The sequence below is a fragment of the Cygnus atratus genome, chromosome 2 (genome assembly GCF_013377495.2).
Source record: "Cygnus atratus isolate AKBS03 ecotype Queensland, Australia chromosome 2, CAtr_DNAZoo_HiC_assembly, whole genome shotgun sequence".
Lineage (NCBI taxonomy): Eukaryota > Metazoa > Chordata > Aves > Anseriformes > Anatidae > Cygnus > Cygnus atratus.
Window position 1 is genome coordinate 78,890,227 of NC_066363.1, and position 22,768 is coordinate 78,912,994.

General features: G+C 37.8%; 1 protein-coding gene across 2 annotated transcripts in view; it reads right to left on the reverse strand.

Annotated features, from left to right (window-relative positions):
• DROSHA (drosha ribonuclease III) overlaps positions 1–22,768 on the reverse strand; it is a 69,247-nt gene that overhangs the window by 14,328 nt on the left and 32,151 nt on the right. For both annotated transcript variants that reach the window (XM_035567234.2, XM_035567233.2), the window contains 9 exons: positions 20,660–20,767; positions 16,691–16,798; positions 14,118–14,256; positions 13,384–13,444; positions 11,368–11,427; positions 9,280–9,379; positions 6,449–6,551; positions 3,983–4,053; positions 2,866–2,910 (listed from right to left, as the gene is read on the reverse strand). In XM_035567234.2, the coding sequence (XP_035423127.1) occupies positions 2,866–2,910; positions 3,983–4,053; positions 6,449–6,551; positions 9,280–9,379; positions 11,368–11,427; positions 13,384–13,444; positions 14,118–14,256; positions 16,691–16,798; positions 20,660–20,767 (795 nt within the window). The remainder of the gene's footprint in view (positions 1–2,865; positions 2,911–3,982; positions 4,054–6,448; positions 6,552–9,279; positions 9,380–11,367; positions 11,428–13,383; positions 13,445–14,117; positions 14,257–16,690; positions 16,799–20,659; positions 20,768–22,768) is intronic.

The following is a 22,768-nucleotide window of genomic DNA, read 5'->3' on the forward strand; positions in this document are numbered from 1 at the left end:
ATGTCTTTGACGTGGTGACACTACAATGGCTTTCTGGAGTTGGAAAATGACTTAGGCATTTTCTTCAGTCACACTGGGCATTTGTCTTGTATAACAACGTCTAAGAGAAGGCATCCAGGTGATGTCTAAAGGAAAAGCAATAATAATGCAAGGACTTTCCTGATAGCTATTTAATCCTCCAACTATCAGCTGCAATGGACTGCCCAAGTTCTATGCTGTTTCAGTATACTTAGTAACCCACAATGGGTTGTGGAAGTCCTCTTCCACAAGCTTGACCCATTGGCACATATAAGCTTTCAGTATCCCCAGAAATGTTCATCAACACGTTCCACAAATCTGCTGTTGTTTTTTTTCCTAAAGAACCAGCTTTGTTCAAACTTGGGTCTCAAGTTTCTTTTTGATTATTCCTACTGACTATGCTGGAACAGGCAGTTGGTTAACTGTTTGTCTACTTATGTTTTGGACATGCCTGTCCAGGCCTTGCCTTCCCATCATGCCCCCTCCCTGGAGGTGTTCAAGGCCAGGCTGGATGGGTCTTTGAGCAACCTGCTCTGGTGGGAGGTGTCCCTGCCCATGGCAGGGGGTTGGAACCAGGTGATCTTTTAAGGTTCCTTCCAACCCAAACCATTCTGTGATCATTTCTTTTCCAGCCTGAAGATCACTAACTTACTTGCTTTTCTTCCAAGAGAAGCTTTGATCCTTTCTAGGCTATCTTTGTTGCCTCTAGTTCTTTCTTCCCACCACCTCTTATATTTCTAGTGTATCATTGTCAAAATACAAGGCAGAACAGCACATAATATTCAAGATGTACACACAAGACACATGTTTTTTTGAAGTAGCATTATCATCTTTTTTGTTTGTTCTGTCCTTTTTCTATTAATTGATAACCTTCAGTTTGTCTTTCTTGAAACACGACTGAGCTTTCGCCCTATGTCTTCACAAGGCTACATATCCCAGCACTAAAATCCCCTTTTTGATGCTTATGGTCAGTTTGGAGTTCAGTTGCATGTGGAGCTGGGACTGTTTTTTTGCTTCCTTATGTGAAGCCCTATTTACCTACATGGTGTTTTGTTCTTTTTCACTTCATAGCTATTCACTCTTGAATTCTCACTGTCAGACTGCAATTCTTCAGCCTCCTGTTGTCCCTGCTACCCTGAATAATTTGGTATTGTCAAACTGCCACCTCAGTGCTCCACCTCCTCCCTAAGGTGGAGATGTGAACAGCCTGTATTTCAGCAAAGACACCTAGGGAAATCCACTGATGATCTCCATTCCCTGTAAGATGTGGAGATTTCTACTCCTTCTGTTTCTTTTGTTTCAGCCATTTCTTTAAATCTTTGTAGGACTGACAATATTCACTTTGTTGTTGTTTTGGTTTTTGTTCCATTTTACTTATTTTTTTTTAATCACATTTTCCACTGATTTGACTAAACCAAATGACAGGGTTACAGACCTTTCAGTTCTCTTTATCTCACCCAGAGCTATTATCGTTTATTTTAAATCAGAACCTAATTTGCCATATTGTTAGAGACACTTAATAAAAAATTAAACTGCCACTTGTCAGGCTAGCTGTACCCAAGGTGCAACTTGGCAGGCCTGTGACTCCCCTTCCTGGCAAGCAGAGAGCTAGGACAGCTTCTGAGACATGGAAGAAAGAACACTTTCATCAAAGAGAAGTTAGAATAGGGGTAACAAGTGACAATCAGCATATATAGTCTCCAATATCATATAGATAGATAGATAGATAGATAGATAGGAGATTATCTAGCAGCATATATAGTCACCAACTCTATAAACAGAGTCCAAGCCTTCTTCATGAAAACAGAGACAACGGATAAAAAATAAAATCAAAAATAAAGAAATTCAGAAAAAAAAACACTTCTCTTGGGAACTCGTGCCACCACTGAGAATAGCTGGTGCTGAATCGTGAAAGATCTTTCCAATAACATTCTTTTCTGTTTAGTTCTGTCTTACACCCACATAGAGTTGGTTTTAAAATGCTTCAGGTGCACTGATTTGTTGCTAAAGATTTTGCCTAAATAACCATTGCAAAAATCTGTAAATCTGTATGCAACATTTCAGATGGAAGCCTCAAAGTGACCTGCTGAAGGGTGTGCTCACAAAGTTTCAAAGGAGTCAAACTGACTCTGCACAAAACATCAGAGATTTGGTTGGACAAAAGAAACACTCTTAGATGTTTGTATGATCCTGAAAACCGTACTGACTGCATCGCAACTTGAATACGGCTATCCTCGCAGCACTCCTGCACCCTTGGAAGAGGTGAAGATAGGAAGCTACAATGTAGTTCTCTCAGCTTCCAAACTTGTAAACTAACCACTGGTGGACCTCACAAATACATAGAAGATAAACTAGTTTTCAGACACCTTCATACTTTCAGTGTTCAGCTATTAAAGCTACCACAACCACTGAAAGAACCATGCTGTCACTGAACAACAACAAAAATCAGCATCACGCTCCTAGGCCATTTAACTAATGTGACTTTCAACTATTAAAGTTCCAGTCTTAATTTCAGGTTAAGAAAACATGTACAAAGACTGTTTTTGTAACCTTTCCCCTCCCCTAGCTTCCAGAAGATAACAGGAAGATGCCAGAACTTTACCTCTCACTAGATTTATCATACGAAAAGCACAGTTATATATCAAACATGAGCCAAAGAAAGGTGAATAATTAATCCTGAGAGGTATAGATTCATTATTTATCAAAAAATCAAAGGCAAATACATACACTCCTCTGGCTACTTTTTAGAAAATTTTCTGAGATGTCACTACAGTGGAAACCTATGGAAAAGCATCCTTGAAAATAAAACAGAGCTATGAAATTTATTACAGAAAGGAATACACTTACTTGGAGTGGGTGCAGTGGATAATTAAGCCATACATCCCGCAGGTCCTGCAAACATTGAGAGATGCCTTTAATGCTCAAGGGAGTCATTTAACAAATTCCACAGTACTAAATAAAATGTCATTACTTGAAATACTGAACTATTTCAGATGCTGACTCTGCTTATTGCAAATTCAATAGTGCTGGCAAACTAATTTTTAAAATCGTGTATTTGCTGTTCAAACTGCCTGTAGTTCTCCCAATTAGCTTGTGTCAAAGAGGTGGAAAAATCCTTGAACCAAATAGAAAGTGGTTAAAGGGAAAAAGATTTTTTTAGGCCTCAGGTCTAACTTTATTTGCACTCCTCAGTAGCAAGTTTGATTTAACCAAAAGTGAGAACTAAAATGAAGAAAAACCTTGTACTCTTGCCTTTCATACAGGTTTCCTTCATTATTTGCTGCTTGGTGCCTGTAAGCATGAGTGACAATAGGCTTCAAAATACTTCTATTTCTAATAAACTTCGTCATTTCGCAGACTCAGACTTTCAAGATGGAGAAGACTAATTTATACCATAACTACTGCTACATGTGTTGTCCCAGCAGAATGTACTGGTTACTTTTCTTAGTCATTATATGGGATAAATGCGAAATAACCGTGATCTAGAATAAAATATCCAAGAATCGATCAGACTAATTATGCAATTAGGTAAATGTTGGATGAAATCCCCTGTAATTTGTTAAGGTATCTAAAACTTCTGGGGGTTCTATGATTCAACTTATGAAACAGCAACAGTCACTTGACATGTGCATCCTTTCACCAAAGCACACCATCTGGACCCACAGCACCTACCTCTTGTCAGAATAACACTCTGCATGGAAGCCTGCAGGTTTCCCACACCACACTCCCTTCCCTACCTAATCCAACCAACAAACAGCACACCTGAGTGAACACCATATTTTTTCTTTTTGCCTTAACCAGTGGAGCTTGCTTTCCTAAACGTGCTATGTTACATTCAGTTTCCAGGAATTAAGTACCACAGGTGTCTTCCTGTTCATTTGTGATTCCTTGGTAAAATGATGGGCAAGGAGACATGTCTTCAGTTATTTTCTAAATATAAAGCAAATCAAAAATACATAAATACCTTGTCATTGAAGAGCAAACGTCCAAATAATTGTTTGGCCTCTTCTAGGCTCCCTTCTAGATAAACAGCTCCTATATGAGGAAAACAATATATTCAAGTGCAACAACACATTAGTTCTTAGAAGTTTACTAAGTACAAGTTACTCAAAGGTCTCTGCTGCCTTTACTTCCCATATATTTATTTAAAAGCATGCTGTGTTAATAATCAGAATATCTGTTTTTGAGAAATCTGAAGCACATTAAACACGAGCATAAATCAACGGTTGTAAAATGCACAGAAAAAGCTGACACTTAATTGAGTGACAGAAAATGATATACCCAATGAGCAAAGTTTAAGCAAATTAGGCTAGAAGCAATCTATTTCTAGAAGTAGTTTCCAGTTTTCCAGCAATCTATACCGTATATGTATTCAATAATGTCACTGTCTACATTTCAATAGCCAGCAAATAGTTTACATTTATTCTGCACTTTCAACATTATATTCTGCATATAAATGTCAGAACTATTTCAAACCTCAGTGTCTCCTCAGCATCATAACGTTATCTCCCTTAATTGCAACTCTCTCTATTTCTAGAGATTAGTTGTACAAATATATATATTTTAACTGCATATGCAGCCCTCACTAGCCCTCCACCTGCCCATTAGTAACAAACTGCAAAATTTGTGTTAGATTAAATTTTTGATATAACATATGCACTCTATCTGCACAGGCACTTTTAAAACTCAAAATCGGCACTTTGTTCCTTGATTATCTTTATAGAAAAGCTTCTGAAAACCTCAAGTTAGTCCTTGTACACACATCTGTATAAAAGCAAAGGGAATACACAGCTACAGGAAGAGCACAGAGCAAGGGAGTCAATGTTCCCACATGAAGGGAGAAGACTCTGCATTGCTCTGCTTCCACCTCCATCCCCCTTTTTAATGCTCTCAGCAGGTCAACTACTTTCTTTGGACTCTTTGGAGAATGGTTTCGGGGTTTATAAGAGCATCTTGCCAGAGGCATGTTGACAGCACTGAATTCTAAGCAGGTCCTAGGCAGTCTGCTTACAGTTTTGCTTATTATTTTCATCACAGGGAAAAAGCACAAGACTTCTAGAAGGGTTCTCAAATAGGAGCTCCAGAGCCCACATACATTTTTACAGTCCCTTTACAAGTTCCCAGATTTTAGCTATGGCCCTGACAAAGCCTTACTGCTCAATTAGCTTCATGAACAACTTCATATTGGATTTAAACAGCAATCCTGCTCTCAGAAAATCTCAATGCCTGCCAAATAGTCCTCATCACCATATCCCAGACAGGCTGAAGTATATGAATGAAGCCACAGATACATATCTAGTGTTCCTCTCCTTTTTTAAATTATTTTTTTATTATTTATTTTTAAAGATCAAAACACTCGAAGAAAGCAAAATAGAGTTAGAAAGACAACTCCTGTTTCTTGATAAGATGAAATGTAATTTGGCCCAAGGCAGAACACACAAAACTTGCTATCTAAGCCAGCTGTGATCTGTTTTTTCAAAGCAGAACAAAGAGCTTTAGGATCCTGTATGGAATATAAAGACCTGGAACAGGGCTAATCCATTTCTATAGCTCATATCACATACAGCACATTTGTATGACTATGAAGACAAATCAGTGAAGTTTAAATTGTTTCATGTATTCAAACAAAGATTTAGAAAATGATGCTATTTAAAACAGTTCGCATGGATGTAATGGATCAGACTTCCTCCTTTCTGCTTGCTGATTTTGGTAACTGTTGTCAGGTCTTCCTGACCTCTCCCATGTAAACTTATTCACTAGCACAGCCAGTCACTGATCAGCATGTCAGTGCCCAGCAGCAAAATTGACACAGCTTCCCTTTATCCTCAGCCAGTGGGTTTTGGGAGCTTTATGACATGAGTCATGGCATATTGCCATGCCTTTTTTTTTTTTTAATTATTTGGAAGGAAAATGAAAAGACCAAAAAAAGATTTACTTGGCAAATGTCACATTTAACCCACAGGAGAATGTTACCAGGGCACAGATGAAGTGGGCTGGTGCACTCTGAAAGCAAGTCACAGATGAAAATTCAGGGCTGATGTGGGACCCCCATTATTAATGGAAGCAGCGAGCCTCTACTTTTCCTGCCAGGCCATGGTGAACAAGCTGCTCCTGCCCAGAGGACTGCACGTGGCAGGCCACAGCATGCATGAGGAGGGAAATCCTCCAGCAATGGGTGGAAGTGCCATACCACAATATGAAATGGGTGCATCTTCTGCACTTGAGAAGCAGGATACAGAAGACAAGATTTTTCATTGTAATACTGCATATTCATCATGTCATACACATGGAGTATGTACAGGAGATGAAAACAATGGAAATTTAAGAAGCTTTATCACCTACTCTTAGTAGAGCTACTCAGCACAGACCTATGTGCTACGTGGACATTAAAACATGGCTGTTTGTGCATACACACATACACATAGTTTACCTATCAGGGCTTCAAAGCAGTTGGCCATGGCATGGCGGAGATCCGATTCCCTGCAAAGGTCTGGACCATGAGCATAAAGCATGAATCGATCTAGTTCCAGCTTCTGTAGAACGTGAAAAGAGTATAAAGCCATGGTTATAGAAGTACAAGAGTACGAGTTCTAGTCACTAGAGCTCAATTACACTACTGTGATGCAGAAACTGCATTTGAAGGAACATTAAAGCTGTTCTCCATAGTTTCAGTACAGATGTAGGCTTTAAGTTTAAAATTAGAACACTTGTTTTCTAGTGGCAAGCAGCTACAGCGTAATACCATGGGAAAGCCAGGAATTATCAAACCAAAGATTCAAGGGAAGCCAGATCAAAACACATTACTAGTTAAATTTAGGAAGGAATTCAAGAGGAGGGCTGAGGGTGTGACAGAAAAATAGCCTGCTACCAGATGGATGTTACAGTGTGCCGTGTTTCTTGCTGGTAGTTTGCCCTCATGTGCTTTGCCTACAGAAATGCTGAAGCAGCAATCAAAGGGAGGGGAGTTAACGCTGAAGAAAAAGATTACTCCTACGAGAAGAGAACAAAGCAAGACAGTGAGTTACAGGAACTCTGACAGACACAATCCAGTAAACATCTGACTTTTCCTTTATGAGTTTCAACAGGTGGCAATACCAAAACCCTCTGGGCACTGAAAGCAGAACTGATATTTTAATCCACAGTGCCACCTAGCTTTCTTTTTCCTTTCAACTGTAAATCATTAACATTCATTTTTCCTAAGCCATATTTCTGCTTGCCAGTCAGAACCTAAGGTAGTGAGTCAGGTGCATCATATAATGTATGATAATTCTGCTATAGAAATGCAGGCAAGAGCTACTAGGTTCTCTTTCTGTATTCATCTTTTTGACACAAAACCTTTATTGAGATTTTTAAGGAAGAGATTTGCACATCTTGCAAAATTTGTATGAGAATAGGTTCTTCCCAAATGGGCGTAAGTTGCTACTGACCAATTTCTCATTAACTTTCAACTTCATCTTCCCAGAGCATATTTAAGAGGTAAAAGTAGAGAAACTAAGGTATTTGAGATGTGAGGCTTAGACAACTCAATTTGAAAAAAGGAGTCTTCCATTTCCAATGGGAGAGAACCTATTCACAGCTCCAGAACAATGGAAAATACCACTTACCACTTTATTCAGTGCAGGGAGCACTCATTAGTTAACATCAAAGTGGAATATTGTTTTATAACAAATTTAAAGTTTAGATTTTTTCATTTGTTTGCATTAACTCTTTTCTCCAATGTCTTAGCTTCATTTTCAGAGCTTGCATTCAGTATATTTTGCATATGCTTTACATCTCAGTTCTGATCAAGACATGGCTCAGATTGCTTTTAAAATTTCTGCTACAATGTTTCTTACAAGCTACAGAAATTTATCCTTTGATCCTCAATTAAAACAACATTCCACATGCCCAAGAGAACTTAAGGAATTGAGAAATTTATTGAGAAAGTAAACTGAGTGCAACATGGCACTGCATGGGGTTAATTAAGGGGCATGAAACCAGGATGGTCATATACAAGAGGAAAAAAGGGTAAGTTAGGAAATCAGAAATATATAGATATCTAATACTTACGGTTCTATCTAATAGAGTTTAAAAAAAAACGTTGCAATAAATTTTCAAAGATAGTCCATTTAGAACAGTAAGTATAGTGAAAAGATCTGGAAGAATATATAAACTTACTTGATTCAGACTTAAAAAAAATAAAGTAAATTCAGTGTCAGACAGTTCAATATCGTATTTAAAAATGAAGCCCCTGTTGAAATGTTTTTCAATCAATTCATGCCTATCTAAATCATTAAAGAAAGCTTTGGAGGAAAATGATTTTGTTCATTCCCTACCTTACACTTCTCCAGAGGATTCAGCAAAAAGGCATGTTAGAAATCATGCAGTTTTTGCGAAAATCTCAAGACTGTATATGATTGTTTAAATTATTGCATGAGTATGAACAGACAAGATTAAGAGAGACTTGAAAACCATCAGCAATACACAGTGGGGTGGTGGTGGGAGATGTGTGCGCACGTGCATGGCCTAATACATTATACCAGCAAGTCTCAGACTGTTTTTTTTTTAAAAATATGTTAACAATCAAATCTGAATAAGGGAATACCAAATTATCTATGAACATAGACTTAATGAGCTTTGTATACCATATTCCCACCTCCAGTATCACGTAGGAATACAAAAAGCTCCTGTCATTCACGGAATTAAATAAAATAAAAATCAGAGGCATCTCAATTTTTCCCACTATGAATGCTACTTTTCTCCGAAAGACTTTTTAACATTTTGCTCTTTCACAGTTCACAGCAAGTTTGAAGGTAACTGCCTAGGTGAGGGAGTGGATGAAACAAACTCCCCTACCACCACCCCTCCACTGTCTCTACTGCCTGCTGCCATCTTCTACCTTAATGCTCCACCAGAGAGTCCCTTTAAAGTCAACCAATTTTATTCCCCCCCTCCCCCCTTCTACTATCTATCTCAACATCTATGTTATTTAAAGTTAAATATAGAGGCACCTTCAACATAAGCATCCTAAAAACCTAATCTTCTGCTGGCAAAAATGACCCAACTATTCCTCTTAAAAACCTGCTCTGGGGGTAACACCAAGTCCTACTTCATCTCTAAAATTACTTACAAATTAAAAAAACCTCCTGTACCCTAAATTCTGTGCTCAAAACATGATAAAGGCTGATGTTTGAAGCAGACAGATCCCTCAAGAAGCAACTCATGCACTAATAGTCTCACATATGGGTTTCAGATACAGACACAGAAAGCATAGGAGTATACCTTAGCCAGCATGGCCAGATGCTGGTTCTGAACAATGGCGGTGCGGTATGTAGCTAGTCCTCCTTCCTCCAGAGTGGGAAACAGGTAGTACAAGTGGACACTGGAAAAACAAAATTAAATCAGATGCTGTCAGCATTTGGCTAAAGATGAACTGTGTACACCTCTATGGAACACTGCCTTCCCATCAGATCCTAGCTGGTAACACAGGTCCCTTTCGAAAGTGAAAGATCAGCTTGAAGGTGAAGAAGCAATCAAAGATTAAAACAATTCTCGATAATATTGACTGGGTAGCATGGGAAGCAGGGGAGAATGAGTGCTGCTTCTTTACTGGGCAGCACATAATTTCTAAACCCCTGCAGTGACAGGCAGTTACCTCATCTGAAGGCATCTACCAGCAGCAAAGGTATTACCTGGAGGATGCTGAGCAATAAAAGCAGGGGAGAACCATCTGGCTTGAACTCCGTGCCACAGGTACACCACAGTGCTTTACGATGATATTATTCAGCCTGGACCACCACTTGGGATTAATTTTGTTTTTTTAATTTTTTGATTTTTTTACAGTACTTTAGCAAATAATTGCTCTTAAATGCCAATAAAAATAGTCTGTTTAAAAACAACATTACCAAACAGATGCTAACAGAGCCAAAGAACAGGAATCAACAGTCTGTATTTATCAAATGCATGAAGTCATTAATACCACAAACAGAGAGAAAATGAGTTAAAGTCACAGGCGTTCAACTGCCGTTAATGATATTTATCACCATGAAAGTAATGTACTTCATTAAAAAACAAGAATTCAACAATACAACCAAGATCTGAGTAAAGGATAAATGATACTGACTACCTCTATATGGCTATCTAACCCACATCAAGAAAAGTTGAAGAGGGTTTTCAGAACCCCACAACTGGATTACATTGGGAAGAGAGCACTAATTATTAAAATAACTTATTAATCCACTAACAAAGAGAAAAAAAAACTGCAGGTGGATACAGGATTTAAGAACAAGAGTTGCTATACAACTTAGAGGCAATCTTATCAAGGATCATAATTCACAAAAGCAGAAGCCTGAAGTTGAGTTGGGAAAAAAGCTTCAGATTTAAATAGGTGTTTACTTGCTTTATTGAACAGAAACATAGCACAGTTTTTTTCTTAATTGAGACAAAAGTTAGCTCAGAAAGTCAAGCAATGGTTGATGAACAATGACAATGAAAAATGCAAGACAATTTATTCAGCAAGTCTTCCATCTTATCAGCAAGTATTGTTCTATAGGAGAAAAGGCCATGGGTTTTAAGGGCAGTGGAGACCTTTACAGACTAATAGCTTTTAATACTGAGTAGCTAATGGGTAGTAGAAGCTAGCAGTGAATGGAGATAGGGGCAATTTTGTTATTTGTATCAAACTTACTGTAAAGTTTTTCTTTACACAAGACTATTCTCCTATTAACAGTGGTAAAACAAAGCAGTGAAAATGGATAATCCTTGTTTCATAGAAATTGGCTGCCAGCAGAACCCACTAAGAGAACCCAGTGAAGGTAACTTTTATAATATCTTTGTGTTCACTAATTTCATAGTACTTGAAATGGACCAAAACTGGAGCTGTTCTGATGAAGCACGATTTTTTGCTTTTAGTTCTAAATAATTTAGATTTGTCCTCAACAATTTTATTTATATACAGACATTATGCAAGATATAGCCCTCATTACTGGAAATTAAGAGCTGCAACACATTCAATATTACCAATTAGTGTTTTTCACTCGCAGCTAAAGAAAAAGAACCTATGGAAACAAAATGGCATGCTAATAAAAATCTTTCCTGTAACAAATGGATACAAAGTTCAATTTGACTGTAGCTGAAATATTAATTTCTAAAAACCCCAATCAACTTTAAATCACATTCTGTAAAACAAACTCTAGTTTCTCATCTGTAGCATGAGAAGAATTTTCAGGAGGCACATGCAGATGTGCAGCTTGAAATATCAGGGGCAGGACTGCAAACACAGGTGGTGAACATACACGGCAAAGCTTCATAAGCCAAATGGTATGAGAATAACATACAACAATGAGGGCTACTAAAGAATTCCCCGTTTACCTTGTTAAGAATTCCACCACAGCATCTCCCAGAAATTCTAAACGCTCGTTGTGGTTAATCCTGAAAAAGGCAATTTAAGGTTCACTATTAAATAATTCGTGCTTGTAACTTACACAGTACATTTGGAAAAAGTTTGAGTTGCTTGCTAATCAGACATGAATAGCCATTCCTGCGGCCTCCCCCACCCTCTCTGGAGTATGAGGGTACAAAAACAGAGTAACTACATAAATCTTGAAACTCATGAGTGACAGTCTTTGAAATTTCTGTATGTTTCATTCTGAGCTATTGTCAGAGCACAATAAATGCAGAGAGGAAACTGTTGTTGACTGGCACTGTGTAAAGCCCTACTGAGAATGGGTTTCTTTGTCCATCATAGAGCATCAGGTGGTTGAAACAAATGACCATCTTCTGCCTTTTCTGGGCAACTAGGGAAATGTACATAATTAACACCAACTCCTGCAGGGTGTGGTGATTCTGCAAGACTTGTTGGTATGGCAGAGCTACAATGGAACAAGTACCTTCATTTTTCATGGCACCTTTAAACACCATACAGACATGCACCCTGTCCTGTTTTCTGTAATTTCATTTGAGCTCAAAACAAAGAATTGCTGAGCAAGATACATTCCAAGATACTGTAAAGTTCTACACGCTTTATATTCAGTGATTTCTTGTGATTGCTCCCAGTTTCCCTTTGTTTTGCATAAAGTTTCATTTCCCCCTGAACTCTCTGCCTGCTTATAAAACAAAGGACTAACAGGACACAGCGATCGCAAAGGAACGTGAGTTTGTCTTCAAATATATACAAATTTCTGCTCTACACCTCTAAGCATGTAATTAGTACTATTTTGACTTCACATGTGAATGTAACAGAATTAAGGCCATAGCCACAGGATGGTTTTGTATCCAAAAGATCTTTCAAGTGTTTGACAGCTTTTATGATAATTTGCATTCCCTCTACAATTATGTAGTTTGTCTGACTTCTGAAATAGCAGACCTTTGTTATGGGCTGAAAGAATTCAAGTACCTATGCTGTGTAGAACAATGAAGTGATGAATACAGAAACTCCACTGTGTAGTGACATAGCAGAAAATACAGGTCTTTCAAAGTCAGGATTTTATTTTGTGGATTATTTAATGCAAATGCAATTTAGCCTTATCTCACATTGTTTTACGAAGGCTGAAATAATCTTGAGATTGACTCTCAAAGAAAAGGGCACAGTCTAGCTGAAACAGCATTCGGGGAACACTACAACAATCATTTATTCAGAATTCATCTACTTCTGCTCCCTATTTTCCTCCAGAGTGATGGCTCTCAAAAGGCCCAGTCATAATCACCAGTTAACCAGTACACCTCATCCTCTAGTTCAGGCGGTAAGGAGACTTCACATGTAACCGTTTCTTGCATTATCCCTATCAGCTTTGTTTATTCAGTTTGGCTACATCTGGTGTCTGTAGCTATTAAGCTCAAACATTTATTTGCACGGAATTCTTAGCAGTTATTTAAACTATTACACTACAACTGTAATGATTCAGCTTTTTGTCCTCAGCTGTTTATGCGTCTCTCTTTAAACTGGACCAGTACACCAGCAAAGCCCATATCTGAGATCATACTTGTGTTAACAAGGTGCCATGCCAGGAAAAGTACTGCTATAAGGAAAGGTGATAGAGAATCCAATTTACAGCAATGATAACAGTAAAAGAACTTATTTTTCATTGTGCAGAAAGCAAAAGGTAGCACTTTAGCCCTCATTTCAAGGATAAGCAGAAATTATAGAATTAGCTTTTAAAACCTTCCTTAGGATTTCTCTGCAGGCAAACATTTACTATGTCACTGAAAAACAAAGTTCAGCGCATCCCCAGAAGATAAGTCAATTCCACATGACTCTCCATTTCAACTATTTGGCAAAACTGCTGCTACCAGTAAGTTGGTTGAAGTAACTCCTGCAACAGTTTCTCTCCTTGCAACTAGATCATAACTAACATGCTGTACAAATCTAAAAGCAATTATTTTTGTTACCTGGAAGGAGCTGGATCATCCTGTCCCAAACGGGACATAATATTTATCAAGGTGTTTATCCCTAGAAATATAAACAATATTACATATTATACAATAAGTACTATTAAACAATTGCTAATTCAATTTAAATAGATAAAATAATTACTCAAAATGGTACTTTGTGATTGCTATATGCAAAATCTTGCTGTTATTTAGAGCTCACTTACAGCAAGTATAATCCTTACAGATGTTTTCTAACTGACCACTGTCCCATTACAAGCAGCTTTTGTACGTTTGTGTTCAGAAAGCCAGATAGACACACTACCTCTGCATGAAAGACATTCTGAACGTTACATAAAAATAAAAAATTAGTTCTCTACATCTGAATATATTTAAGGGGTAAGGTGTATTTTAGAGCAGACACATTTTCATTTTAATAAGATACCTTTACAAAATATCCTCCAGTATACTTAACGATGTTGAATAGCAAATTAAGAAAAAAAATACTTTACAAAAACCAAAGAAAATACACTACCTCATTTATCTTGCTTTTTCTCATCAACTCAGTTGTTGACTAATTTCTAAAATCCAGTTGTTTAGAAAGATCTCACTGATTTGATTGTATGTATAACCATTGAAATCCTCCACTAAAGTGATCTCAGAAGAGCAATGGACAATGAAATAGTAACAGACAAAATTTTTTCTTACTGATTAAGAGGGAGGTGAGAGAAAATGGTAGCAGTGTAACTACATACCCTTTTTTCTCATATGCATATGGTGAACCTTTCTGTCTCCATACTTTGGCTGTCGAATTCCACAGTTGGATAAGGAATTTCTGGCATGGTCCGGATTCATTCCAAAGTTTAAGTGATGGCTTGGATGAGTCATGGCAAGCTGTATTATAGCACACGCAAGAAAATGAAGTCTTAGGTTTATTTTTTCAAATGCAATAAAAAATACTAGATTGGTAGCTAATAATTATTTTTTTTTAGTTTGAAAAAAAGCTACAAAGTGATGTTGTCAATTAGTAGCTTGGTTCCAGCAATTTAAACATAGGATGCACGATTTCAGATGTCAGAAAGAAGCAACACTTATGCCCAATCATCACTTTACCTAATTAACTTTCAGCTTTTTTTTTTTTTTTTTTTTTTAAGAAAAATTACCTTTGAAGGTAAAAGCATGAACTGTCAATTTGCCCTAACAGTTTTGCTTACCAGCTATGCTGACTTGTTTTAAATACAACTACGTTTGCTTATTCAAAAATATACTCATTCTAACATTGCAGGACAAATGTTCATATTAAAAACAGGAACAGTAAAGAGTATCTCAACTATTCACATATTTGACTAAGAGTATTTAAATATCAGTAAAGCTTTCCTACTTTCAAGTAAAAAAAACGAACAAGTACATTATCCCTGGCACAGTTATTCAAAGCAGGACTCTCAGGACTATAGAGTGCCACTCTTCAACTGAAAGTTAAGATCAATGGCAGAATTGGTCTTCTGTTTTAAGTTTCTACCATCTAGCATCATCACAAGCTTCCTCTGCTGCTGATACCAAGATTGCAAAAATGGCAGCAGGTAAAGGTACTCTAACTTGCTTTTACGACTCTCTGCAAACTCATTGTTGGGTGTGTATATGCAAAGAAAATGTATATTATGCATGCATAGATGTATACATTCATATACCCCTTACATAAGAGATACACTAGCAAATTCAAGTTGCAGAAAGTTGTTTCTGAAACACTTGCAGGAATGTTGCTGCAGGCTATAAGCAAAGACATTCCAGTAGCCCTATGCACACTTCATTCAAACACTGGCTACAGCTTTCCAAAAACAAGATTTAGAGAATTTTCAGTTGCTGGGAATAAAATGATAGTCAATCAACAGTAAGAATTTTCTCCAAGTCCTTTTTAGTTCCTCATTAATGTTAGTAAGATTGTCATAATTGCATATTTTCAACTTCTGCTCCATCTGTACTGGATGAAACACTACCTTGCCTGAACTGTTAAGCTAGCATATTCTTTCTTACCCAGTCTGTGCTTTAAAAACAACACAATATGACAGAACATGTGAAAATCAATGCAAAACTATACATCTGTTATTTTCTATGCACAAATGTTAAAGGTGCTATATAAATTTTTTAACAAGTCTTTCCTGGAACAAGTTATTGTGTTTTAAATAAATACGCACAGGGATCAGCAGTAAAGAGTTGTAACATTTATTATAACTAAACATTAATTTGACCGATGTCAACATACTTCATTTTATGTGTTCTCCCCTTTTCAGCTGTGATGTGTTTTTTAGTTTGTGTCTTTCGTCTCAACATTTCAGATTTGTCACTGCGTTTTTATCTTTCATATTAAAACCAAGGCAGCCTGCAAACAAAATCTACAAGAAAAACCTACAAGATCCCCAATGTTTAATGCAACTTTCAGTAGGACTAGCCCTACAAAGCACCTTTAAGAAAGCAGAGAAACTATGAAAAAAAATCTCAGCAAGCCTTGACTTAAAATTCTTCAGGAAGTTTAAGGTCTACATCCATGTATAGAAACTGCATTTTCTGAACTTTGGGAAAATTAATTGTTTTTCAGCCCCTACCACAGTCAGTGGAGGGAGACTGGGTATTTTAGGGAGAGATCTTGAACAGAAGCCCATTTTCCTTCAGCAACTTCAGAAGAAACATATGGGGAAAGGGACCACCATGCCAAAAGTCAGTCTTCTGGATCTTCTGGAGCTGACCAGTTGCCACACACACACTTACATAAATGGCTGGTCAAGCAACAAGGATGTATTTAAAACAAATACCAACCCCCCCCCAAGTCCCTGCCTTTGTTTGTAAATGCAACATTTCATTACATACTTCTAGAAATCAAGAGCTGAACAGAAGTTTGCAAATTCCTTGCACTAGCTATAAGTGTTGCCTTTTCATTTTGCATTTAAGTTACTCTTCTTTGGAATAACAGGCTATAAAAGGAAAAAGCAAGGCACCGACTCATCTGCAGTAAACCACTATCCATCACAAATAAGTAAAATAACGAGTACGGTACCATCAAGTCTTTTCAGTAAGACTATTCTTTTTCTTCTACACATTACAAGCACATCCAGGTTTACCACTGAGCAAAGGCAGGTGGATGTCTACATTCACAATAGATGTGTTAATTTAAAAACCTGTTGGAATAACTAAAACTTTTGAAAGATTTTCAGTGCAAATGATGAAGGTATGGCAAAGCAGCTCATTTTCATGATTACATATAGAAGAGAGGATTACGGATAAACTAAATTTTAGGAAGACAAAATGGCAAGTAATTTATTTTTGTATAACCTACCTGCAGCAAGCACCTATCTCGAAAAGTGTAGCCTATCAATTTGTCCAAATGCATCAGACACTGATGGTAGCGAATATGGTGGGTGAGAACAGGAAGCATCATTGCGTGCTAAAAAACAATAAGGAAAAACATTCATCTTCACTGCACAGAATACAGTGTTGACTAAGCTATAAATACAAACATCCCATTTGTCACAACATCCATTGTCTTGGTTTAAGTGAGAAAAATAAGAAAATAATGGTTTCCCAATCCCCATCACCAGAACACTTAGTTAAGTTGGATTTGTCCACCTGCATAATCACAGTGAGAACATTCCCCTGCCAACATAAACAGAATAATTGCATAATAAGTTTTACTGAAGTATTTTGAATGAGGAAAAACATCTAGTCACCAGCAGGGTCAAATTTTCAAGAACCCGTGACTGAACACAATGCTAGATGCTTCAGTACCCTGCAGTTTCAGGTTAGTACCAGAGAAGGACCGACCACCTCCCTCGGCCCCATATAACATTAGAGAACATGTAAACCACTTTAAGCTTCTTTTAACAAAGAAAAGTAATTTTCAAGCACAGTTATTACTACATTAATTCTTCTTCAAAGGAACTGAAGTTAAGGGCTTTTTGAAGTGGTACAACCTGGCGATTTCTGGGATTATGTGCTAAAAATATTGGAAAGGTTGCTGTTTTACCATCTAGGACAGAAACTTTTCTGTTGGGGGAAATTTAAATAAAAATTAAACTTATGTTGCAACAACAACAGTTCCCTCTTTCAGAGTTTTAAAACTAATTCCACTTAGTGTTACTGATTGTGGATGATCTGGATGGGAATGATACCATTTACCAGTACAGTAGTATGATGATTATCAATATCAAAACCCTTGCATTGGAGTGAAAAGTGAGAGCGCTACAAGAATTTATGCGACTGCTTTTGTGACACTGATGTCAAATTTCAGTTGATTCCTATGAGTTGCATTTCATGAATATATTCAAAAGAATAACATGTTTTAAGGGAATTAAAAATATGAGGACTATCCATATTAATTTCATAAAGAGGAATATATTATGATTGCAGATGATTAATGTATAGTATGGAGAGATGCAAAAAAGCAAGCATACAAATCAGATGATGTATAATTTATGGAGTAAGTGATGTCATGGATTTCTGCATGCCATTAAAGAAAGAACAGCAGAAGAAAACTTGTGAAAGTTACAATACGGCAAAGGTTTCTGTTCAACTAAGAAACTGCTGGAACCAAACACGTAACAAAGGTAGCAATGGAAGCAAGTGGTTAACAGCATGAAAGAGGCTCTCTGGATCTCTGAATAGCAGAAAAATGCAAAACCACAGCAAGCAAAACAAATACGTCCAAGTGAAACTTTATTTTGTTCACGTCACTCATTTAGAGTTTTCGGGTAATATAAAAGCTGAGGGAACACACCTCTTATCTCCACATAAACTCACATTTGTGCTTCATGGAAGGAATTAGTTACAGTAAGTAAAAACGTTGCTTCACAGGACAACTGCTTCCCTGCCTGTATGTTCCCCTGCGCAGGCTGCCAGACAGCAAAGCAAGGTTTGATACTGTTTACACTGAGCAACCAATACATATGGTCCAAAGTTTGAGACTGGAATATGAAGCTTCAGGTTGTATCAGCTGTTCTGCAGTGAACGAGGAATTGGCATCTCCCTGGGAGGCACGTAGAAGGTCTTTAATTTGACTCTTGTAGTTATATTGACAAACTGCTGCTTTCATAGCACTAAATACTTGATTGATTCAATTAATGTGTGTCATGATGGATTATAGCTATTTGATGTTTCTGATGTTTTATTTATCTCTATAAGAAACTGAAATGTAGGCTTTAAAACTGTATTAGGCTCAAGAATGGCTAGTGATTAAAAATTCTCTTTAAATTGTATGGCTATAGGAGTTAGCCCATAACCTTGGTACTTGAAGCTGGTTATAAACATACTAGTAACTTTTATGTATATGATTCTAGCCTTTGTTGCCTATTCTTTTCTTGCTGCAGCAGGCATTGCAAGGCAGAAGACTCTCCCAGATGTCCCCAGGGCCGTCCCCCAGCTTGGCAGGAGCCAATCTGCCAGTGCAACTCTGGCCTGAAGCTACCAAGAAGAGTCAGACAAACTGATGTATTTTGAAATGCATCGCTTCTCTCCTCACCCTAAACACCTAATGCAGCTGTTGAGGGCATGCCAGCAGCAGTACAGGCAACGATGGGTGGGTATCTTCTTGGTGGGACCCAGTCTGCAGAGTAAGTGCTGCCCATCTCAGTGACCAAGAAGTGCATTTCACCTACTGAACAATTTTAAATAAGCCTGGCAGAAGACAGCCATTACACATTTTCAGAATATTTCACTTGCCTTTATTCCTCCCTCCCTCTATGAAGTTCATTCTGGAAGTCACGAAGATGAGTATTACAACAGCTATGTTGAACTTGGAGCAACTTTAAACTGTTAGAATGACTTAAGCTTCAATCTTCTAATCTACAATCCTTTTAAAAACTAAGGAAAATCAGTATTTTTAAATCACTGCACTTTAAGTCTACCTACAGAGTTGATTTACATGTATTTAGGTTTAATCTTTTTTAGAAAAAAACATGCAGCAAAAATAGCAGTCTTTCATTTTTACAGATTTACAGTCTGCCTACTCTTGACCTCTCAAAGAAAAAAAAAATCAAAGGACTTTCATTGTAGAACTGCCTGGTTTAGATGTTCTGGCTGCAGATGTGCAGTTTTATTCCCATCACTCTTGGGTGATTTGTTATCCTTCAATAGCAAATGAGAACAAAAAATATCCAATGATACATTAAAAGTTGAATCTTAAAAGTTATTATGAATAACAAAAAACTTTCAAGACTCCTAAATTAGGAGTTTATACTGTTTCCTTAACTTGTAACAGATACAGTTTACAACAAAAAATAGAAAGGGGCTATAAATTTCCTCTGCTACGTGAGAGGATACTGTTCAACTATTCTTTGACTTCAGAAGCAACTGTAGAATCAAAATAAGTGTATTACACAGGAAAAAAAGCAATTTTAATTATTAGCATTTTTCTCCCATTCAAATACCCCCTCTGGCCTTATCAAGGTTCCAATACATCAACAGGATTTCTAACTAAACCTTTCCCAAGTCACCCTTAAGTTTTTATTTCATACCGTTAATATTGATAATTTTTTTAGCCTGTAATTCTTAATCAACATCTCTGAAACAGCAAAAATAACCCAATTATACTACTAGTATATTTATTTGGCTGATACACTTACTTGAATTTTGCTAATACATTGTTAGACAAATGCATTTTATTATATTTAAACGTTTTGTTTGTAATCAAAGTAGGTGGCTGCCACCTGCTTTGGATTAGGATCCAGCAGAGATTTGCACCTTGAAAGTTTCATGCGTTTGGAACATTAACTTATCTGAAAGATCTTCCTACTGAGGGTCACCCTTTTTTAATCCATGTATGTTTTTTTTCTTTCAAGTAAAAAAACACTTTGTGCTACAGTAAGAAAAAAACATCTCTAAATATAAAGTTATCTTAAACTAAAAATATCTAATACCAATCCCATTGATGAAAAAGCCCTTGATATTCAACACTTGACTCAACATACGGTTGATAGAAGTCAAGGCTACTGCATTTGAGACCTCCAGGTCTCAAATTTGCCATTCTTGGGTCCTGTCATCCCCATCCCTGCCCCACTTCATGCTAGTCAAGAGTAGCAAGCTACTGCAAGGAGCTGGAAAATTACACCTATAAAATAGCTTCTTGGGGAGGGTGTGTGTGTGTGCATGGAGGGGGCTAGAACAGCTCCCTACAGCAACAGATCATGCAGAGGCAAAGGTATTAATTTCCAGTGGCTGGTTCTTCAGCACAGAATCATAGCAAACCCTTGCAAGAGGTAAGTGGCAGCAACTGAGAAAAACAATACATCATGCATCTCTGCAGTTTAGTCACCTGGCAGACGTCGGAGCGTATCCCTGTTTTCCAGAATCCCTGGCTACTCAATTCAACAGTCACTTCACGTCTCATTGTGTTCTTCTGCCGGATTTTCTGCAGTGCTTCCTAGACAGGAAGAAAACACAGCTCCTGTGAAGAACTTTCTACAATATAGCAGCATCAAAGCATGCACGTGCATTCGCAATATTTAAGGTTCACTTTTGGCAAACAGTCTCTAAAACTATTCTAAATCTTGTAGCTGCCAGCCACAGACCATGGTGGATATGGCGTACAATGCAGACAGAAGATTTTATCAGACCAAGAAGACAAAGGTGACTAGTTTTTGTTGTAGATGACAAAACAAACTAGTTCTACCTGTAACTTCTGAAGTCGTGCATACACAAGCAAGCTAACATCCTTATTATTGAAACACCTTCTTTACCACTGTGCAAAACAACCTCTTTAAGTCTATGTCCATGAGTATTCCCAGTCTGAAACATTCAGTAGGTATAAGGTATTCAACAGATTAAATAACAGAAAGGCTGTTACATGACCCCAGCTACATCGTAACACTGTTGTCAGTACCCCCAGTCTGGGAAAGGGGTCAGCATTCACTGGTCCTGGATCCTATTATGATGAAATCTATCAATATTATTACAATTAAAAGTGTTTAAAATGTTTAAAGAACACAGCCTGTTTGATGTTGCATAGCAGTGTTTTTGCCTGTATAAACTATGGGCACTTAGCTTCTCTGACAGAGCCATTTTTAAAAAGTATTTTCTGTAAAAATGGAATGAAAGAAAAACCATTAAAATAAATCCCCTCCAGATCAGGATCTTCTGGTTCCAATACTACAGAGCCCCTGCAGTATGCAAACTCCCCACACAGCATGCACTAAAGTAAAGACACCCCCCAGAGCTCTTCCCTCTTCAGTCAAGAAGACTTTTCAAAGCTGCAACTCATCCTTCCTCTCCTTCTCCCTACAGGGCACACGCTCAAAGCCATCTCTTCCCAGTTCCCAGTCTGAAGCCAGTGAGCATCTCTGGGCAGGAACAGGCTGTGCTTTCCGCTCCAGAGAGACTCACAGAATGGTTCCAAGAGGCACATCTACACAAACAGTTTAATCAAACCTGTTTCTAGACAGTACTGAGATGTCTAGCGTAGGATGCTAGTTAGCCCAGGCTCCTTTCATGTGTAATGAAAGGGGATAAGCTGCTTCAGAAAATGCGTATCTCTCTCAACCAAAAGTTGAGAGTGAGCCTTAGGGTCCCAACTTATGCATCTGCTCTAAGAAGTTGAAGTTAGGTTAGAGCCCCTACGCACGACCTTGTCACAAATAACATCATGCAATCACATGTGGTGAATGACTGAGGGCAGAGAGGTGCTTACAGCACCACACCCCTTGGGCACTGTCTAAAACTTACATTTCAAGGCTGTGCCATTGGGTGCTTTCCAACACAGGCACGAGAGTGCTTGTGAGACCTCGCTGTACTTTCAGGCTGACAGGCTCAGGAACACTCCAGCGTTACTCATAATACATTACTCAATCCTTAAAAGCATGTGTACCAGTTAGGTGCAGCCCTACAGCTCCTACTGTGTTATTGACACCTCCATTAGCAGGATGCAGAGGTTATCCTCGTGTAAAGCTTCTGCTTCAGCCCCCCACCTCTCTCTGATTGCAGACAACTACTCGAGAAACTCATCATCCTAAATAGCCTAGAAACAAAGACCAGAACACCACACTGTAAATACCACCAGAGGAACATTTTTATCTTTCGAAGCTAAACAATCACCGCCCTACAACCAATCCACTACCCTTTTACACAAGCCATCCATTAGCCACTGATAAAAACATGTCCAAAACACAATGGTCCTCTCTTCCACTTGCTCTCCTCTGAGCATGGAAAGCTGTAGCAAAGAAAACCATCTCCTATAGGGTCCAATTTTTTTTTTCTTAAAAATTGTGGCACTGGTGAATTTTAACCCTGATTTTTCCCACACATTTACAGGGAGGGAAGCTAAGGGCTTGTTTAACACCAGCTAAGTTTAACATCAACTAAGACTCTTTGCCATGCAACAGCATAATATGCTTTGCGGTAGTAACAAAACCAAATAGTGTCAAACAGC